Genomic DNA, 19,036 nt, shown 5'->3' on the forward strand with positions numbered 1-19,036 from the left:
CCCTTCTACTGGATCATCGCTTCAACAGCATTTCATCTGCCACTCCAGGAGCAGGAGGAGCAGCCACCATTTAACTGGACTATCACTAACACCCTGACTCCTCAGGGTGTCAGGTTTCTGACTCTATCAGTAGTTTTGTTTGTACTAATTACATTTTTTTTTTAAATTTAGTTTTTTCCTAGTAAAGAACTGTTATTCCCATTCCCATATCTTTGCCTGAGAGCCTTTTAATTTTGAAATTGTGGTAATTTGGAGGGAGGGGGTTTACCTTTTCCATGTCACGGGAGGCCTTCCTTCAGTCTCCTGTCTCTTCAAACGAAGACACTTGGCTAGCTTGGTTTTTGTTAACCCAGGCAAGAAGTTTTTCTTTCTTTCTTGACCTCAGAGAAGCTGCAGCAGCAATTTTTTGGCAACTTTCCGAGATGTGAGAAATATCTACTCGCTTTTCATAAATTTAGAAAGGTTTATTAAATCTTATCAAAAATACAACAGAACACTGAATACAGAAAATGTTATGGCGCTGGGAGCAAAAGGATTTTTCCCACTATGTGCTTGCCCACACAATGTAGGTTTTGCCTTTTAACCCCTTTGCCCTGCCCAAAGTTCTGTCCATCAACTCCTTCTTTGCTGTCTAGTGGTGGAGTTTACTTCCTCAAACCCTGATTGGAGGTCAGATGTCGCCATAGTGACAAGCGAACCCTCCCAAATGCCCCAAACCTGGCTGTCCCTTGATAACAATGTAAGGGAGTAAAACATAACTATAAATCTATAAAACATTTCTTAACCTATATACATGATATTTGTCTGTTAATTGTGAGAGTCAATCATCGTATTGCTCATCTATTACAGAGGTAAACTGGAAAGTTTGTTTAGTCTGAGACCAGAGAAAATGGGACCTGCCCAAGAGAGGTTGGTCAGGATCGGTGAGAGAGAGAGGCCTGCTCCATTTTTGGTCCCAGACCTTGGGAAAGCCAAGCCGAGGAGAGAACGCACGCTGAGAGGCTCTAGCCCACCTGCTTCATCTGCGGTGGAGAGGAGATTAATGCCAGAGAGTCAACAAATTTTCATCTGTTTGCTTGAACTACAGCATTAAGCTCCTGTTTGGTTTCTTTTCCTGAAAGAGGCCGGTGCTATCTTCTACCACGTGGCAAGAGTCAGTACTTTTCCCCTGGCGTTTTGGGTTTTTGTTTGTGTGATGAATATATTACAGTGTTGGCTTTCACAATTGTTAGAGTGAATACATGTGTTTCATAATGTTGACCTTTGTAAAAAAGCTTAGAGATCTTTCAATTTGAATGTTGTGTTGTGATGCTAATATTGGTTGGGAGTTGTTGTAATGTTAACATTTAACTAATGAAAGAATAGAAGCCTGTTGAATGTATGGAAAAGTAGCAGATAACCACAAGGAGAGGATGACTGCACATGCTCTGAAGGGTAGGGAAAGAGGAGGAACTATGTTAAAATGATTGAATATGTATGATAATTTATGAACATGTATTTGGCTGATGCAATACCCACGGTATATAAGGAGTGTTGCTGTGTTGACTGGTGTGCCTCTGGCTGTGGCTAAGCACCCAGAGCTGTTCCTTTTTTGTCCCCTATTGTCTCTTATTAAATTTCCTTTAAATTTTAACTGAGGAGCGGGCTTAATTTCTCACAGTTTGGGTGGGTGGGGAGGGCAAGGTCTGAAAGTTTTATATCTAGCATTTAATTTACTATTTTTACTGTGCCTTGTGGGCATTCTGTTTGTTAATAAACTGTTCAGTTTTCTGTTTTTTCACTTTCATCCACTAGTATTCATTTCCTATTTGTCAGGAAAATTAATCCACAATGTCAGCGGTTTGTGTTCAAAAAGGAGATAGAGGAATCCTGTAGCTTTATTTGAATAAAGGCAGAGGCCATGGGGTATTTTCTATGGGGTCACTCAAATTGCTAGAGAATGCAGCCTCCTTTTTATCCTGATTTCCCGGTTACATTTCCCTTTCTCCCAATTGGCTGAGGTACTTGAGAGGTACAGACTTCCTGTATCGCATAATAGAGACCCCCTTCTAATGTGCATTCCCTCTGCTCTGCCCGCCCCCCCCCCCGTCTTTTCTTTATGTCTCTGTTCTTTTTCTATAAATCCAGGAATTTAGCACAGCTTTGGATGAGTAAGGGTCTATGTAAATTAGTGGAACTCCTGTGGAAGGTATGGTTCCTACCATTGCTTCTTTCACCTATCAGTATCTGACTTTATCTACCAGCAGGCCTACAGTTTGTTTGTAAAGACACCTCCCTCTCATTCCTTTCATATTGGTGGAAAGGGATTCTTGGAACCCTTTCAGAGGAGACAACTCATTCCAGAGAGTTTTCTCCTAAATTTGTCTCTAAACTGAGATACTTCTGCAATTCCATTTCTGGACATCATCTCTTAAAGAGACAGTAAAAATTTTGGGCAGATGACATAGCACAGCTAGAGACAGAAAACAATAACATTCTGGGTTACGCAGGACACTGGCCAACCTGCTCAACTGTTCTAAGAATGAAGAATCTTTTATCCTCTCCAGTCAGAATTTCTGTTATTTCCGTTTTAGTCTGTTGCTTCTTGTTGAGCATCTCAGAGAATGGCTTGGCTCATTCTTCTCTATAAAACAACTTAGATAATCGATGACAGCAGTCAGATTTTGTCCTCTTTTCTCTTGGTTGGATAAACCCAGTTAGATCAGCCTCTCCCTGTATATAAGCCCCCTAGTGGACCATTACTCTTGCTTGTCAAGGTCAATGTGAATCACAGGCCTGCCTTTGCATATCATGTGCTCTGTGCAGTTTTGTGTCATATGCAAACTTGCTCAGGGTCCTAGGGCCCTTCTGTCCCCTTTCCCAGGCCATTGGTGATGATGTGAAACAACATCAGCCTCAGTGTTGATCATTAAGAAACCTTGTTTAACTGGGCTGCCAGTTCTATGATCACTTGCAGTTAGCCATAGTGGAGTCATTTACCTTTGGCTATCTGGTATAACCAAACATTCTCTTATTTTACTTCTCTCTCTTTCTCTCCCCCGCCTCTTTATACAGATATGTATACACATACACACACACATTCTGCAGAATTATGAGTTTCTGTTACGTAAATTGACAGTAAAGGAATTTGACAAATAATATTCTAATTTTTGCTTTTCTGTTCAGTTTTCACCTGCTCTTTTGGATTTTTGCTCTAGTATAAGACAAATCCAGACACACCAGTTGAACTCATCTACTGGGTTATCACTGCATAGTATTCAGAGGGCTGAAAATAAATATATAGTTTTTTCAGGCGAGTGTACTACAGGACACAAAAAGCTTCTGTTTCCTATAGTCTCCTGGACATTGTGTAGGAATCTGGGTGAGTCAACATCTAGTTCAGAGTGCCAATGATATATTTTTATCTCCCTTGTCAAACTTTCACCTTCTTTACCACATTTTCTGAGTGTTCTGTGCATATTTCTTCAGTACTGCAATACCTCTTTTTTAGATCTTATTTTCTTTTTCTCTGATTTGTCAGATATTGGAAAGCAGCTCTGTTGCCACTCATCATTGCTAATTTAGAGGTACACTTTCTTTTGATTATGAAAATAACTCTGAGAGGGGATTTGGGTCTTCATTCTGTTACCATGACAATAAAGATTTTTTAATGTGTAATTTCTGAAGTATCATTCTTAGTGCCTCTTCTCATTATTGGGAGGACATCTAAGTGGTAAATTATCTGGCATGGTCCTCCTGTACAGTTTTACTGTATGCAGTGAATTATTTTACATGGTTTACATGATAAAGGAAGGAGAGAGTACTGGTTACAATGATCTATTTTAAATCCCTCATGATTAAACTTTAAGATCTTTCTTGGGAAAAAAAGTTCACTCTTATTTCAGTAAATTCTTTGACAAAACATTGGTAGAATCCTTTTGTATTCTTTTCCTTGAAATTACAGAAAGTAGGAAAAGTTGACTAGAAATCACAGGGAAGTCACTACTCTTTGCTAGATCCGCGACATGTCAGCTGTACATGTTACAAATGCAATGGAACAAGTGCCTTGTGTGCTGGTTAGATGTATAGTTCTGAAATATATATACATGGTAAGCCCAATATGTTGTATTTTGCATGGACATTGGAGATGCTTTTTGTTCATACTGGGGATCTCAGCAGTACTACTACTCATCCAGGTTTTCCAGGGAGAATTACGGATTCTCAGAAACTTTGAGGCAAGATATAGTTTACAGATAAATTCTCCACCAAAAATAGGTTGCCTGCTGCAAGCAAATCAGAAGTTGTAACAGACTAAAATCTTTTGGTTAATGGCTTAAACCATGTTATGAAGGATTTTTTGCCCATTATGGCAAAACTATAAAGGAGCTACCACCACCTAAGTCCATCCCTCCCTGAATATTCTTCTTGACTGAAAGTTTGGACTGTGAGTCAAGCCACCTAAAGGGAACTTGAGATAACATAAAGGTGACACTAATGTCCAATCATCTCAGGTCTAGGAAGAAGTAACAAGGCTGAGGGAGAAGAATGTATCTATAAAGAAAACCAAACCCAGCAGCTGCCCTGAAAATCAGCTCTGGCTGGGTTTGGGGTGGGGAGGCCATAGCCCACAAATTCTTTTCCTGAGGCCAGGTTTGCATACACTCTACACCAACCAAGGTGGAAAGGAGAGTTTTGTGTATGTGGCATAATCTCTAGTCAGAGAAAGTAAACACCCATACTCCCTTACACTAACTGGCTCACTTGTAAACTCCCCCACACTCTGGGAAGGCCCCATCCACATAGGACATTCATACGAGAGGCAGCTGAGGAGGTTTCATAAACCATTAGACCCTGAAAGACTCATTCCTAAGACTTTGCACCAGAGGACTGCCTGCTATGCAAACTGATGCAACAAATGCAGAGTCTGTTGCAAGAGACAATGTCAAACTTGCCCTCTGCTCCCAGAGGAGGTAGCTGGGCATAGTCATCTGGCCCAAAAGTATATTAATCCATTGAACTCTGTTTTGCAGGACCCTCATCACTAAGAAGATCAGAAGAAGAGGGTCAATGGGGACACCATTGGGATCCAGGGGGTGGTGATATTTTCTACTTAATCTGTTTTCTCTGTCACTCTCTTTCTCTCCCCCACTCTTCTCCTATTTCTTTCTCTCTCTCTCACACTCTCTCCCCCCCCCCCCCCCATTCACTGTTAAATAAAATTGATACTACTGACTTCAGCATATGGTCTCATTTGCACCTTAATTCAAGCAGAGACATGTCTCAAATAATTTTAATAACTGGATCATAAGAGAAGTCAGCTGCCAGGAGTCCTTTCACATGAAGGCCTTTGGTCCTTTGTGCCACCATGTCTTCCTAATATGCCATGTACATCTCCTTTTCCTTACCTCCCTATGGATGCCACACTAAAATGATACTTTATGCCTACAGACTGGTGATCTGTTATGTGGAGTCAGTGGTCAGAGACAGAGATGATACATACTCTAGGTCTTCATGCAACAACATGGAGCATGTTTTATTGTCCGCACTCTCCTTAAATAGCACATTTTGAATCTCTTGATCTGGATAGCTCATTAGTCCAACTTTAACACTGCCTACCTCCCCGACCAGTGAGATGTCTGCAGCTTAGGGTGGAACGTGATTAGGTGAAGTCCCTGTATGTATTCAAATTTATCATCACTAAGCCAGGGACTTGTTTATGGAACCAAGCTGGGTTTCTTATTTATAGCCAAATTAATTGCCCAGTACAAGCCAGCTTGTACTGTAACAGTGATCTATGCTTTGTTCCTGGTAACACAATGTGCTGTCTCTGAGGATGTACATTTCTACCTCATTTGCTGCTTTCTAAACTGTTGAGGAATATATCTGGTCCACATTGTTCAGTTTGCTAGGTGTTACTGTGATCAATAGGGGTCTTGCCCAATCATATATCTCCCAAGGCTGCAGGCATCTCACTGGCCAGAACCTGAAGGGGCGTGGAGTTCAAACCAATGACAGCATCCAGACTGGATCTTTTAAATGCTCTATATAAGGGAGGGCTTGGGAAGTAAAATCTTCCTGTTGCCACATGAACTTTGGGGTAAGTGGTCTCTGTCTCCTGCCCACTCACCCCCACCTCCATATAACCTAACAGCTAGCTGCAAATTGAGATGCAATTTGAACTCTGGGTTCAATCATTTACAGAATTGTTAATGATAATAAATAAACTGTTAATTATAATAATAAATGAATTTACAGAATTCTTTTGTGTATAATTGTAACTGGAGTCTTGGAATTAGAGAGTACCTCTATCCAAACCGATGCTGAATGGCCTTGGTCCCAAGCTTTTAGTCAGTATAATGGATCCATGGGAGAACCTTCTGAGATAAAAGACTTAAACCTATCCACTGTAGTAATCCATGGGAATCAGGTATATGAGAAGCAGGAGTGGCAGGAACAGGAACTGTGGACACTTCAAGGGATCAGAGGAAAAGAAATGAGGGTAGGATGCCGGCTGGTCAATGGGTGTGGGAGGGGCCCCTGCACTCCCTTGGGAGGCAGCGGAAATCTAAAGGGACCTGTCAGTCACATGTTATACCCTCCCTTGTTGTTGTCAATCAATGTTTAATGTACTCCCCAATTCTAGAAAGTTCTTCGTCTCTGTAACCCCCATTGGTTCACCTGGTACAGCCACTCCTTCCCCGTGCCCTCATTGGTTTCTTGTACATCACCCCATCCTTTCTCCTCCCCTTGATCCATTCCCCATTGGACAATTTGCACCCCAACCACTCCCACTCCTTTCCTCTTATATACCCAGTCCCGCCTTCCCTCAAGGCTCTTGGAGCCTGCTCCCTCCTTGAGTGTCTCCTTGCTCTCTCTGCCTTTACCTCGTCCTCTGCCTTTCTGATAATAAAACCTCAAGGATTACAGCAGCTCAAGTGCCCTCTCGTCAATTCCGGTGGAGCTATCCGTGAGTCATCGGCCCCTCCCCGCGGACCAGTCAGTCAAGGGTATCTCTGGCCTGACTGGGCACCCGGGCAGCCCCCAAGGGGCCATAACTACAGTTGGCGCCCGAACACGCTGACCACTGCCCTGGTCAGCGAAGAGTGTCTCCTGCAAGTTCCTCGATCCGTGATCTGGTTCCTCAGGATTTCAAGCGCCATTCAACGCCAATTCCGGGGACAGCCTTCCTTCTGTTGTAAGAAGATTCCTGCTCCCTGGCTCTGCTGACACCTCGTAAGCATCCGATTCTACAGCTTCGGGGGAAGCTTTGGATCCTACGAGACCAGCAGAACTCCACCGCCCCACCAAGGCTCCTTTCATTTCGCCTCGTCCTTTTCTGCAATTGGTGAATTTTGCTGCTTTGAAGGAGCAGCCGACGCAGGCTCTTTGCTTTTCTTTTTACATGTGCTTTGGCTGAGGATTTTTACCAGCAGTGGGAATCATGGGCAACTGCCTTTCCCCTGCTAGACGGGAGTTTTACATCCAAGTCATCCCTTGTGTTGGGGAACATTTCTTTTAATAAGTGGGTTTTAAAATCCTTCGTTAACTTTATTTTCGATCATTTTCCGGAGGTCTCTAAGGATGATGTTTTTTCCATTTCTTTCTGGGGGAAAGTTGGGAGATATATTTATGATGTTCAGGTTTCGGGGAATTTTAAGGTTGGACGTTTCTTTCCAATTTATGATTCTATTTTCAATTTAGTTAAATCAAAAGGGGAGAGTTTGGGTCCCAGTTCTCCTACCCCTCATTCCTCCTCCCTCATTCCTAACCCCATTTCCCCTACGGGTGGGTTGGGAGACAGATCCTGCCGTAACAAGGCACAGGGTTGCTACTGACTCCCTGCTGCTTCCTGTCCCACTCTGTCCCTTTTTTGTGCTGGGACTGGCCACCCCAGCACGAGCCCTATCCACTCCCTTGTTCCAAAAACCCCCGATCCTGGTTTTATCCGCAGTTGCTGTAATAGTTCACATACAGTTTTAACACCTCAAAATGGCGACGGCCACATAGCCGGTCGCCACACGACATAAAATGGCGCCTGTACCTCCTCCTTACCCCCTCGGGTTCCCGCCACTCTAACATCACCTCCCTCTTCGTTGGTTGCCACTCCCGCGTCGGGTCCCACCTCCACCTTTGCGTCGACTTCCGTGACGTCGGGACCCTCCCCTCCTGCCTCCTTGACCACGCCCCTGGGTGGGCCCCTGGTGAGTGGGACAGGCCTACCGGAAGGCCACACCCCAGTGGGTGGGTCAGGCCATGCCCCCTCTCCCGCCACTTCCGGTTCCCACGCAACCGGAACCGGAAGTAGGCCTGGCCGGAAGCAGGCCATCTTGGCCTGCAGGGTCTCCCGTCACCGGGACCCACTGGTCAAGGAGAGGCTCCGCGCTCTAGCCTGTCCTGCTTCATCCTCAGAAGAGGATGAGGACAATGACAGCCCTCGGCCCGCTACCAAGCCGAGGGAAGGCTGGGCCCGGATACGGGCTGAGGCTATAAAGGATGGGAACCTAGATCTCGCAAGGGATCTAGGGTTGTTCGCAGCACTGGTGGTACATACGAGGGGAAAGGAACCACGGTGGGAACAGCTACCGTATGCGGAGGTGAAGGAGTTGAGGAGGGCGGCCAAAGACTATGGGCAAAATTCGTCTTTCTTTAAAAACATACTAGACCTCACTTTCTCGGGACATACTTTGGTCCAATACGACCTGCGTTACATCGCGAAGGCCTTGTTCTCTCCCACAGAAGAAATTCTGTGGGAGAATTTCTTCTGTGGGAGATTCATTGGAAAAAACTTATTAAGCGGCTCCTTAACAAATACGATCTTAAAGAAGTTTTGGGAGATGGTGCTGAGGGCCTTGAAGCCTTGGCTGGAGAGGGGGAATTCAGCAAGCCAGAGGACCAAATTTTGCTTCCAGAGAACTTGTTAAATGACATTAGAGATGCCGGAAAGAAGCATTGCTGAAGATCCTGGATGGCACCACCCCCCTCCAGAACTTTTCATCAGTGCTTCAAGGCCCTGAAGAGACCTTTATTAAGTTTGTTGACAGGTTGAAGGAGGCTATTGATAGGCAGATCGAGAACGTCGAGGCCTGGGAAGAACTACCTAGGAAAATGGCCTTGACAAATGCAAACACTGAGACCAAGAAAATACTACGAGCACTTCCTCAAGACCCGGAGCCCACCATTGCTAAGATGGTGGAGGCGTGTTTGAAGGTGACCTCTATGGAGCAGACGGTGGCTTTCGCGGTCAGTAAAGGGGTGGGGGAAGCGATGGTGGATTTGATGAACACCCATTGTTTTGGTTGCGGTCAGTTGGGCCATATTCAAGCTAACTGCCCACACTGGCTGCCCGAATGTTTCCACCATTCGTATAACCCCTCCCCGAGACCACCTTTTAGGAATCCCCATTACCAATGGCTGGGAAACGGACAGCAGAGCGCAATGAGGGGCTGCGCGACGACACCAAATGGTCCATCCCATTGACCTGCACTTCCATCGCTCCCGGAGAACCACTGCCCCAGTGGTACATTTCTCCGGACGTCCGCGGCCATGAGGACGGACTCCGGCTCCTCCGCAGGACCAAGCAACTGAGCTGCGCTCGCCGCCAAGTCCTCCACAGTAATATCCACATTATGTTTCCCAACGAGGACTTGATCCGTGTTCCTGTGGGATTCCTGCCACTGCCGTATTGTCACCACCTCACCACCGTCCTTCTCCTCGGCCAAAACCAATACGCCAGATGACCTCACGGTCATCCCAGAGGTCGTATACTTCGAACCGGGAACGGAGATCACGGTCTCAGTTGTTTGCACAAATCCACCTCTCTGCCCAAATGGTCTCCTTTCGCGCTTTGTTACATCCTCCATGCACACGATGACAACTACAACGACTACACCAACAAGGACCCTACTGTGTTTTTCACTCAGAACGTGTGTCGGGAAAGATCACTTATAACAACTGTGTTTTCTTTCCAGGGGAAAAATGTCACCTTAGACCTGATGGCAGACACCGGCGCAGATGTCACCATTCTTCCCCAGGCAGAGTGGCCCTGCGACTGGGAGTTGGTGTCCCCTTGCGGCACAATCTCCAGAGTGGGAGGAGCTGTCAACTCCCGCTGCAGCAAACGCCTGGTATGTGTGGAGGGACCGGAGGGTCAAATAGCCACAATTAGGCCATTTGTAGTTTCATCTAACATAAAATTGCTAGGGAGGGACGTTTTGTCCCAATGGGGTGCCCGTCTTGATATCCCTAGCCCTGCGTGGGAGTTTTAGTCTGGGCCACTGCGGAGTGCACCTCCCCACCATTAAATTGGAAAACGGACACACCAGTGTGGGTGGATCAGTGGCCCTTACCGGAGGAAAAATTAAGAGCGCTCAATGAACTCGTAGAGGAGCAGGTGCGCCTGGGGCATTTAATACCCTCCACCAGCCCCTGGAACACACCTGTCTTTGTAATTAAGAAGCCTGGCAAAGACAGGTGGCGCCTGCTCCAAGACCTATGCAGGGTTAACGACGTCATAGAAGACATGGGCCCCCTTCAACCAGGCCTTCCCTCTCCCTCCATGCTGCCCCGGGACTGGCAGCTCGCCATCCTTGATATCAGGGATTGTTTCTTTAACATCCCACTCTATCCCGGAGATGCTCCCAGATTCGCCTTCTCGGTCCCATCTATCAACCGGGGGGAACCTTATAAGAGATATCAGTGGACCACTCTGCCCCAGGGAATGAAAAATTCCCTGGTGCTCTGTCAAACCTTCATAGCTCAGGTCCTTTCCCCTATCCGCTGACTGTTTCCCGAAGCAATCTTTTTACATTACATGGATGATATTCTTATCTGTGCCGCCAACACTATCTACAAGTGGCCTTGGCTAGGACGGTAAAAACTATCAAGGCTGCAGGTTTTCAAATTGCAGAAGAGAAGATCCAGCTGTCATCCCCCTGGAAGTATTTGGGCTTTTTAATCAGCGGAAGGACTGTCGCGCCCCAGACCCTGACCATCAAGGACAATCCACAAAGCCTGCGGGACTTGCAACAGCTATGTGGCACTATCACCTGGATCCGACGTCTCCTGGGACTCACCACAGAGGAGCTGTCGCCACTGTTCAACCTCCTGAAAGGCGATGGCGACTTGGCATCACCATGACACCTGACACCGGATGCCCATAAGGCCCTGGAGAGAGTCGCAGATGCCATCAAGTCCCGCCAGGCGCATCGGGTCATGCAGTCCCTTCCCCTTACCTGTGCCATCTTGGTTAAGTGTCCTAATTTACATGCCCTCCTCTTCCAGTGGGATGACAGCCCGAGGGACCCACTCATTATCATCGAGTGGTTGTTCCTCCCACACCAACCTGCAAAAACAATCACTACTCTTGCAGAGTTAATGTCAAAACTTATCATGAAAGCCCGCCAGCGCCTCCGGACCCTCGCAGGGTGTGATCCGGCATGCATCTATCTTCCCTTGAATTTGGAACAATTGGACTCGCTATTACAAACAAATGAAAATTTACAAATATCATTAGACTGCTATCCAGGCCAAATTTCCACACACTACCCAAAACACAAACTGTTCAAAGACACTCTCTATTTGGCCCCAAAATCCTTCAAAAGCAAAACCCCAATACAAAATGCTCTCACAGTGTTCACCAATGGGTCGGGTAGATCCCACAAATTGGTGATCACTTGGAAGGACCCAGATAGTCAGAAGTGGGAGTCTGACGTCCAATTAATTCAGGGTTCCCCCCAGATCGCAGAACTTGCTGCGGTCTTGAGAGCCTTTAGAAAATTCCAACAGCCTTTTAATCTGGTGACAGATTCGGCATATGTGGCTGGGATAGCGGAGCGGGCCGAACACGCCCTGCTCAAGGAAATTCAAAACAAAACCTTGTACGGCTTGCTCTCAGAACTGATTTGGCTGATCTCCCACCGAGAGCAATCCTATCATATAATGCATGTCAGATCACACATAGACCTGCCTGGAGAAATCACTGAGGGCAACCGGAGAGCGGATCTCCTGGCGATGATGACCAGCACTATCAAATCGGCAATTCTCAGACCCACTCTGCCAGATGTCCACATGCAAGCTAAGCTCAGCCATGCGTTTTTCCATCAGAATGCTCTGGTGCTTAGCCGCCAATTCAAGATCTCTAGGGAGCAGGCTTGAGCTATCATAGCTACATGCCCCAATTGCCAATCCTACGCTTTACCAACACTTGCGACCGGGGTTAATCCCTGAGGATTGGGGGCACTGGACATATGGCAGACAGATATAACTCACTTTCCTTCCTTTGGCCAAATGAAGTACATCCACGTTTCGGTAGACACATTCTCGGGTGCAGTGTTCGCTTCCCTGCATACGGGGGAGAAAACCAAGGACATTATTAAACATCTGTACATGGCTTTCTCCACCTTGGGTGTCCCTAAGTCTCTGAAGACAGAAAATGGACCAGGGTTTGTGTCCAAGCAGTTCATGGAATTTTTGCAGCAGTGGGGCATTACCCATACCACCGGTATTCCTCACAACCCTACAGGGCAATCCATCGTAGAAAGAACTCATAAAGAAATTAAAAGACTCTTAGAACAACAACACAATTCGGCACCTACAATGAGCCCTGTAGAAAGGTTGTGCAAAGCCCTCTATGTCTTAAATTTCATGAACTGCTCGGACAGAGAGCCCCCCATATTGCGCCATTTACACAATAACACTTGGGCGCTGTTAAAGGAGAGACCACCTGTGCTCTTTAAAAACCCTGAGTCCAAAACCATCCAAGGTCCGTACCCTCTTATAACGTGGGGGAGTGGGTATGGATGTGTCTTCACAGAGCAGGGCCCCAGGTGGATCCCAGGGAAGTACATCAAACCCTACTTTGACGACGCCAAGAAAGAAAGCCACCCCCCGGACCACTGCCCCGAGACGTCGGCTCCAGCGGAAGACACCGTCGCCTGGAGCCGCAGGAAGAGGAAGAAAGGTGCACCCACCAACGCTGCCGTGTGGACAATCATCACTAACAGACACTTTCCACCTGCTACGTCTGTATACCCCCTTACCCCATCCCCTACTATCCCCTGCCCTTTTCCCTCCTACCACTTTCCTCACCCTTCTACGCCTCATCATCAACCGTGACCCATATCCTTAAATTTTTATTTATTTTATTACTTTAAGTGAAACGGGGGAGAAGGAGGTTAAAAGGAAGTTATTATTAATTTATGTTTTGTTATATCAGAACTGCTAGAAGATTGACCACCCAAATGGCACCATTCAGAACACCCCACCGCAACCAGCTTTCTGCAACCATCATCATCTTCATCATATGGCTCCAAGCAGCAGGAAGCTGGATTGTACCACAGCCCAAAGAGAACGTTTGGGTCACGCTGGCAAGATCCATCGGCCAAGAACACTTCTGCATGGCCATGGGCAGTGTAGACAATCCATTGTCTACGTGTCTGGTGGGAGTCCCCCTGTCCGAGAAGGACTATCCATATGCAGGGATGAAACCCAACCCGGCGGACTCCTGGATGGGGTGGATAAGGACCCTCCCACAGGCGTCACAGGAACCCCAGGAATTAGATCTACTGGGGTCCACTAGAGCCCACTTCTGTATTTGGTTTTATAGTAAGGCTCCACAGACAAATCCTAAAAATATCATCAGAGACATTTCACCAACCGATAAAAAATACAACGAGTGGTGCAATTATACAAGCCCTGTGTGGTCCAATTCCTACCCATATCCCAAGGAGCTCCCCAGGGCGGTGTTTCTGATCTGCGGGGACAGGGTGTGGGCTGGGATCCCCTCTAAGATCAAAGGGGGTCCCTGTAGCCTTGGCAAGCTTACAACGCTGACACCCAACAAAACTCAAATTCTCAATTGGAAAAAGGAGAGTCAATTGGCCCGCCAGAAACGCTCTTATGGAGAATTCGACCCTAATTGTGATTCGGAAATCTATGACTGGAGTAAAGGCAAGAGGGTCACTGCATCCATTTTCCTACCCTGGTATGCAGCAGTAAAGGCCCTCGGTGAGATTTCTCACCTAGGGTGCTGGCTAAGTAAGCATGCCAACGCTACGTCCGCCGCATTATCAGACCTGTTGGCGGACGAAGAGACCACCAGACACGCTACCCTGCAAAACAGAGCGGCCATTGAAATCCTGCTGCTCGCCCATGGCCATAGCTGCGAAGACTTTGAAGGGATGTGCTGTTTCAACTTATCATCCAAAAGCACATCCATACAGGCCAACATCCAGCGGATTCAAATGCAAGTCCAATATCTAAAGACTGAAACTCGGGCTGTGGACGCGGTGAACAAAATGTTCACACAATGGGGTGTTCCTGGGTGGGCAGTTCCGATTTTAAAAGGACTCATTTGGATTTTAATTATCGTTTTCCTAATTTCGTTAGCCCTAACCATTTTCAAGAGAACCCTCACCAAAACTTTAGGAAATGTTTATTTAGTTAATAAGAAAGGGGGAGATGTGGGAGGGGCCCCTGCACTCCCTTGGGAGGCAGCGGAAATCTAAAGGGACCTGTCAGTCAGATGTTATACCCTCCCTTGTTGTTGTCAATCAATGTTTAATGTACTCCCCAATTCTAGAAAGTTCTTCATCTCTGTAACCCCCATTGGTTCACCTGGTACAGCCACTCCTTCCCCGTGCCCTCATTGGTTTCTTGTACATCACCCCATCCTTTCTCCTCCCCTTGATCCATTCCCCATTGGACAATTTGCACCCCAACCACTCCCACTCCTTTCCTCTTATATACCCAGTCCCGCCTTCCCTCAAGGCTCTTGGAGCCTGCTCCCTCCTTGAGTGTCTCCTTGCTCTCTCTGCCTTTACCTCGTCCTCTGCCTTTCTGATAATAAAACCTCAAGGATTATAGCAGCTCGAGTGCCCTCTCGTCAATTCCGGTGGAGCTATCCGCGAGTCATTGGCCCCTCCCTGCGGACCAGTCAGTCGAGGATATCCCCGGCCTGACTGGGCACCCAGGCAACCCCCAAGGGGCCATAACTACAAATGGGACTACTCATGAGAGACGAAATCAAATTAGTGTCTCAGCCTCTCCTGTATACTGGCACCAGAAGGTTTGTGATAACCCAAGTAAATCAGATTGTTAATGTAATTTCACATTAATAAAGCCTATAGAAGTGACTTGTCTTTGGGCTCATGATGCTATCAGGCTCTCATTTAAATTTAAAATAGATGCTATACCTTTTACAACGGCAAGACCTCATACAACTCACAGCAGTACTCAAGCAGCTCAGACCCAAACCAAACTTGAACCTAATGTATATGAAATAGGCCCATATGTACTGAGGAATATGGGTCAATAACAACTGTTGGTCAATCCAGAGTTGTCTCTCAAACCTGTTGAATTGCTAATGCAAATTAACATCTCAGAAATCCAAGCAGCCTGCTCCTCTTTCCTAAGGACATCCTTTAAGGGCTGGACAACGTGGTTACAAAGAGAAATACACCTCAGGAGAAGAATAAGAAGGAATCTAACTGGGATATTAGGGACAGGATTGGGAGTTTTAAATGGAATTGCTTCAGAAATACTGATGAACAAGCTGGCAACTGCAGCAGGTGGTCTAGCAAAATTGAAACAGCCCTTACAGTCATCTCTATTGGCATTAGGAACTAGCTAGTGGCAGATTTCAAAAGTACTGCCAAAGTGGGAGAAGGTCAGGGACCAAGACCACAAGTTAATAGTAGAAGCACTTAGTACAGTTCAAGAAAATGTGTCTACAAGTACAGTTATGGATGCAGGCAACAGCAGCTCTGATCATATAGGAAGGGGGTGAAGGTGATTTTTGAAAGATTGTCTGGGATAATGCTATTGATTTTGAAAGAAAATTTCCATCCTGATGGACTATGGTAAATTTTACCTATGATCCTGCTTCTAATGTGGCCACTGCCTTTGTGCTTACTATACATAATGCCACTGTTTGTTATCCATCTCATCATCACACTAGAATTAAACAATCAAAAAACAGTGCTCTACCCATGAGAACATAGGGTGTGGGCGCGAAAGGTGAATGAAAAGTGGCAAACAGTAAACTTAGAATTCTGTGCTACTAGGGAACAACTAGGATTCATTTGTGAAAGCAATACTATTAATGCTCAAGATGTGTGTCTTGACACTGAACAAAGTATTTGCCACTTTGAGATTCATCCAGTCACTGATCAGAAAACTGTGCTTGTATATACTGGTAAAGGTTGTATACGCTTGAGAACTGCTTGTGATATTGTAAAAATCGCTAACAACGATTTTATTTTGCCTAGTAGAAATCATTCTAATTTTTGTATTTGTAATTTTGTTAAGCTTATCAGGTATTCGTGTTTGGCCCCAGTGATATCCCACCAGCTGAATAAAACCAATTACACAATGTATCATAGACTATCACCTACTCCTATTGGAATGGACCTCACATTGGTAAAACAATTAATTGAACACCAAGACCTATTAGAGATCTTGAAGAAAATCCAAAAAAGCAGAGAGAAAACCCTAATGACTGTCCATCATGATGCAAAAGAAATAATGAGAATTCTGCAAAGAATAAAACAGAATGCAGATCATCACTGGTGGGATGTAATCTTTAGATGGTCACCAACTGCAAATGGGATCTTTAATACGTTGTGTCATCACATTGTAGTTTTATTGATATTAATTGAAGTAAGTTTAGGGTTATCTTTTATATTGCTAATTTGGAATTGGAGAATACTACAGCGAGTAGCTGTGTTAACCTCCTTATCAAATGTACATGGTAAAGCATTAAGGGACACTTATTATTGTAGGGATTTGCATTAAGTAAAAGAATTTACTTGTTTTCTAGGAAAGGGGGGAATGAAACAGAGTGGAAATTTACCAGGGCAGAAATTCATTTGGATTTAGGTGAAATGTGCCGCTTTGATTTATTAGTACCTTGCTAGCATAGGTAAAATATGCTGTTTAGTCTGGTAGCTGTGCTGTGCTTGTAAAAACTGCCTCAGCTGAGGAAAAAGAATGCAAATTTCCAAGCTGATGACATAAGAGAGGCCCCTTGAACTTTGAAACGAAGACAAAAAGCCAAAGCTGAGTCTGCAAGAGACGGACAAAGTGACCAGAGAGTTCTCTGTACAAGGACTAATTGCAAGTTGTAACGCAAAACCAGAAAAATGAATATGCATGAACCTATTGTGAAACTCTGTATGTGTATGTACTAGTGAGGGGGAATAAAAAAGGATCAGGAGTTCTCAGGGGCAAGCATGCCCTTTAGGGGGAACGATCCCCACATGTGTCCAGTGCTGAAATAAACATACCAGCTTTACAACTTTTACAAGTTGTGGAGGAGCCTGAGACAAGAGGCTATGAAATGCTGACCTTTTGGATAACATGTTTCTGTGTTACTGTGCTGTGAATAAATTGCTTTTCGGAACTCAACATCTGAGACTCTGTTATGTAAAACCTGAGGTCAAACTTGGAAGGAAACCAGGTCTGACTGCATGTGAGTGGGGTCTATCAAGTGGGGCCACCTTCAGCTCACTGGAGCCACTCGCTGTAAAGGGGCTTCAGTCCTAGGAGTTAAGGTCTCTGCCATTGGGATTGTGACTACCAGAGAGTTTCATAAATGGGAAGAGTGGGGAGTTTTCTTAACACAAACCAGACAGCTTTCATCACCTATTCAGGCCCATGGGGGAACCTGCTTATTTCTTCCTCCTTGGACAGCAGGGCTGCTGCTTGCTGAAGTCTTCAAACCAAGGTGCGAGCTATTTGGAGCCATGTGGGACTGGTCTGGTTTCTCAGCAGTGTGTAGAAGGGACAGTTGCTGCAGGCCACCTATTTTTGTCTGGGTAAAAAGGGCTATGGAGGGACTTCAGAACTTGTCTTCCATAAGCACAAAAACCACAGTTAGCAGCTAGGACACCAGCAGCAAAGGCAGGATCAGCTTGTGTGATGCACCTCAGAAATCAGAAGTGGGTACAGAATTTCAACATCTGAAAATTCATGTCTGAGACTCCCATCTGGGCCACTGTCTTTTTACTGACACTCAGACGTCTCAAACCAAACTGGCCATTCTGTTACTAGTACCCTACCATTATGGTTTTCAGCTTCAAACTTTTTTGGTAGTTTAAGTGCAGTTTAACTTCTTTTATTTTTATATTTTACTCTCTGTCACTGCTTCCTGGACAGGACTCTAAATGATATTTAATTCTATGTCACCTCTCAAAGTCCTTTCCCCATTCCATTGTCCTCTGGGAAGGAGGACCCAGGTTTGTGTATAATACTTATCAGTTTATACACTGTCTTGGTGTTATCTCTACTTATTCTTTACTACTTTCTTAGCAAAGATTAATAATTTGATTTGCTTTTTTTTCACACTACTGAGCATAGATAAGACATTTTCATACAACTACCTGTCTTGTAACAGCTCAGGGCTCTTCCTTTTAAATGTGAAGGTGGGATGGTTTCTTCCCACATGCCCACTTTACAATGACCTTCCCTAAATTCCATCTTTTTGCATATATACTCAGCACTCAAAGACTCTTCTGCTTGTAGTTCTTCTCAACTTGCCATTGCCTATATTTCCCTAAATAACACTGCACTATCAGCAGACTCTGACAGTGCCATTTCCAGAACCTTGAGAAATATGTTGCACAGATCAGGTTCCAAAACCCTTCCTTGTGGGACTCTATTGATGACTTCCTTTTCTTGTGAAAAAGGACTATTGACTGTCTTACTTGCTATCTTTCATTTAGTTATTTACACCTGTAATTATTTATTTCTTGGCATTGTAACTTTTAAGAGCTTTTGATGACTGACCTCTCCAAATTCCCTCCAGAAATCCATGGTCAGTATTCCAGGATCTATCTCCCTTAGCCATGAGGGACTAACAAGTATTTCAGTAGGACTGTGAGATTGTGAGGCAGTTCTTCCCTTTACAAAAGCCCTTATGACTCATCCCTATTACAGCATCTTTATGAATATGCTCACCAATTCTAATCTACTTTACAGTTTCCACTAAATTGCCTGCTATGGACATCAGGACTGTACCTTTCTAGATTTCTTACAGCATTCTTTTAAAATCAGCTTTCAA

The 19,036-nt window shown here is 45.2% G+C and overlaps 1 protein-coding gene across 3 annotated transcripts in view; it reads right to left on the reverse strand.

Annotated features, from left to right (window-relative positions):
* Positions 1-19,036, reverse strand: part of ICE1 (interactor of little elongation complex ELL subunit 1) — a 72,602-nt gene that overhangs the window by 50,840 nt on the left and 2,726 nt on the right. For all 3 annotated transcript variants that reach the window (XR_008437545.1, XM_053980148.1, XM_053980325.1), the window contains exon 2: positions 12,247-12,318. Coding sequence is in view for 2 of the 3 variants with exons in the window: in XM_053980148.1 (XP_053836123.1) it covers positions 12,247-12,318 (72 nt within the window). In the remaining variant the exon portion in view is untranslated. The remainder of the gene's footprint in view (positions 1-12,246; positions 12,319-19,036) is intronic.

This window comes from Vidua macroura, chromosome 1 (genome assembly GCF_024509145.1).
Source record: "Vidua macroura isolate BioBank_ID:100142 chromosome 1, ASM2450914v1, whole genome shotgun sequence".
NCBI lineage: Eukaryota > Metazoa > Chordata > Aves > Passeriformes > Viduidae > Vidua > Vidua macroura.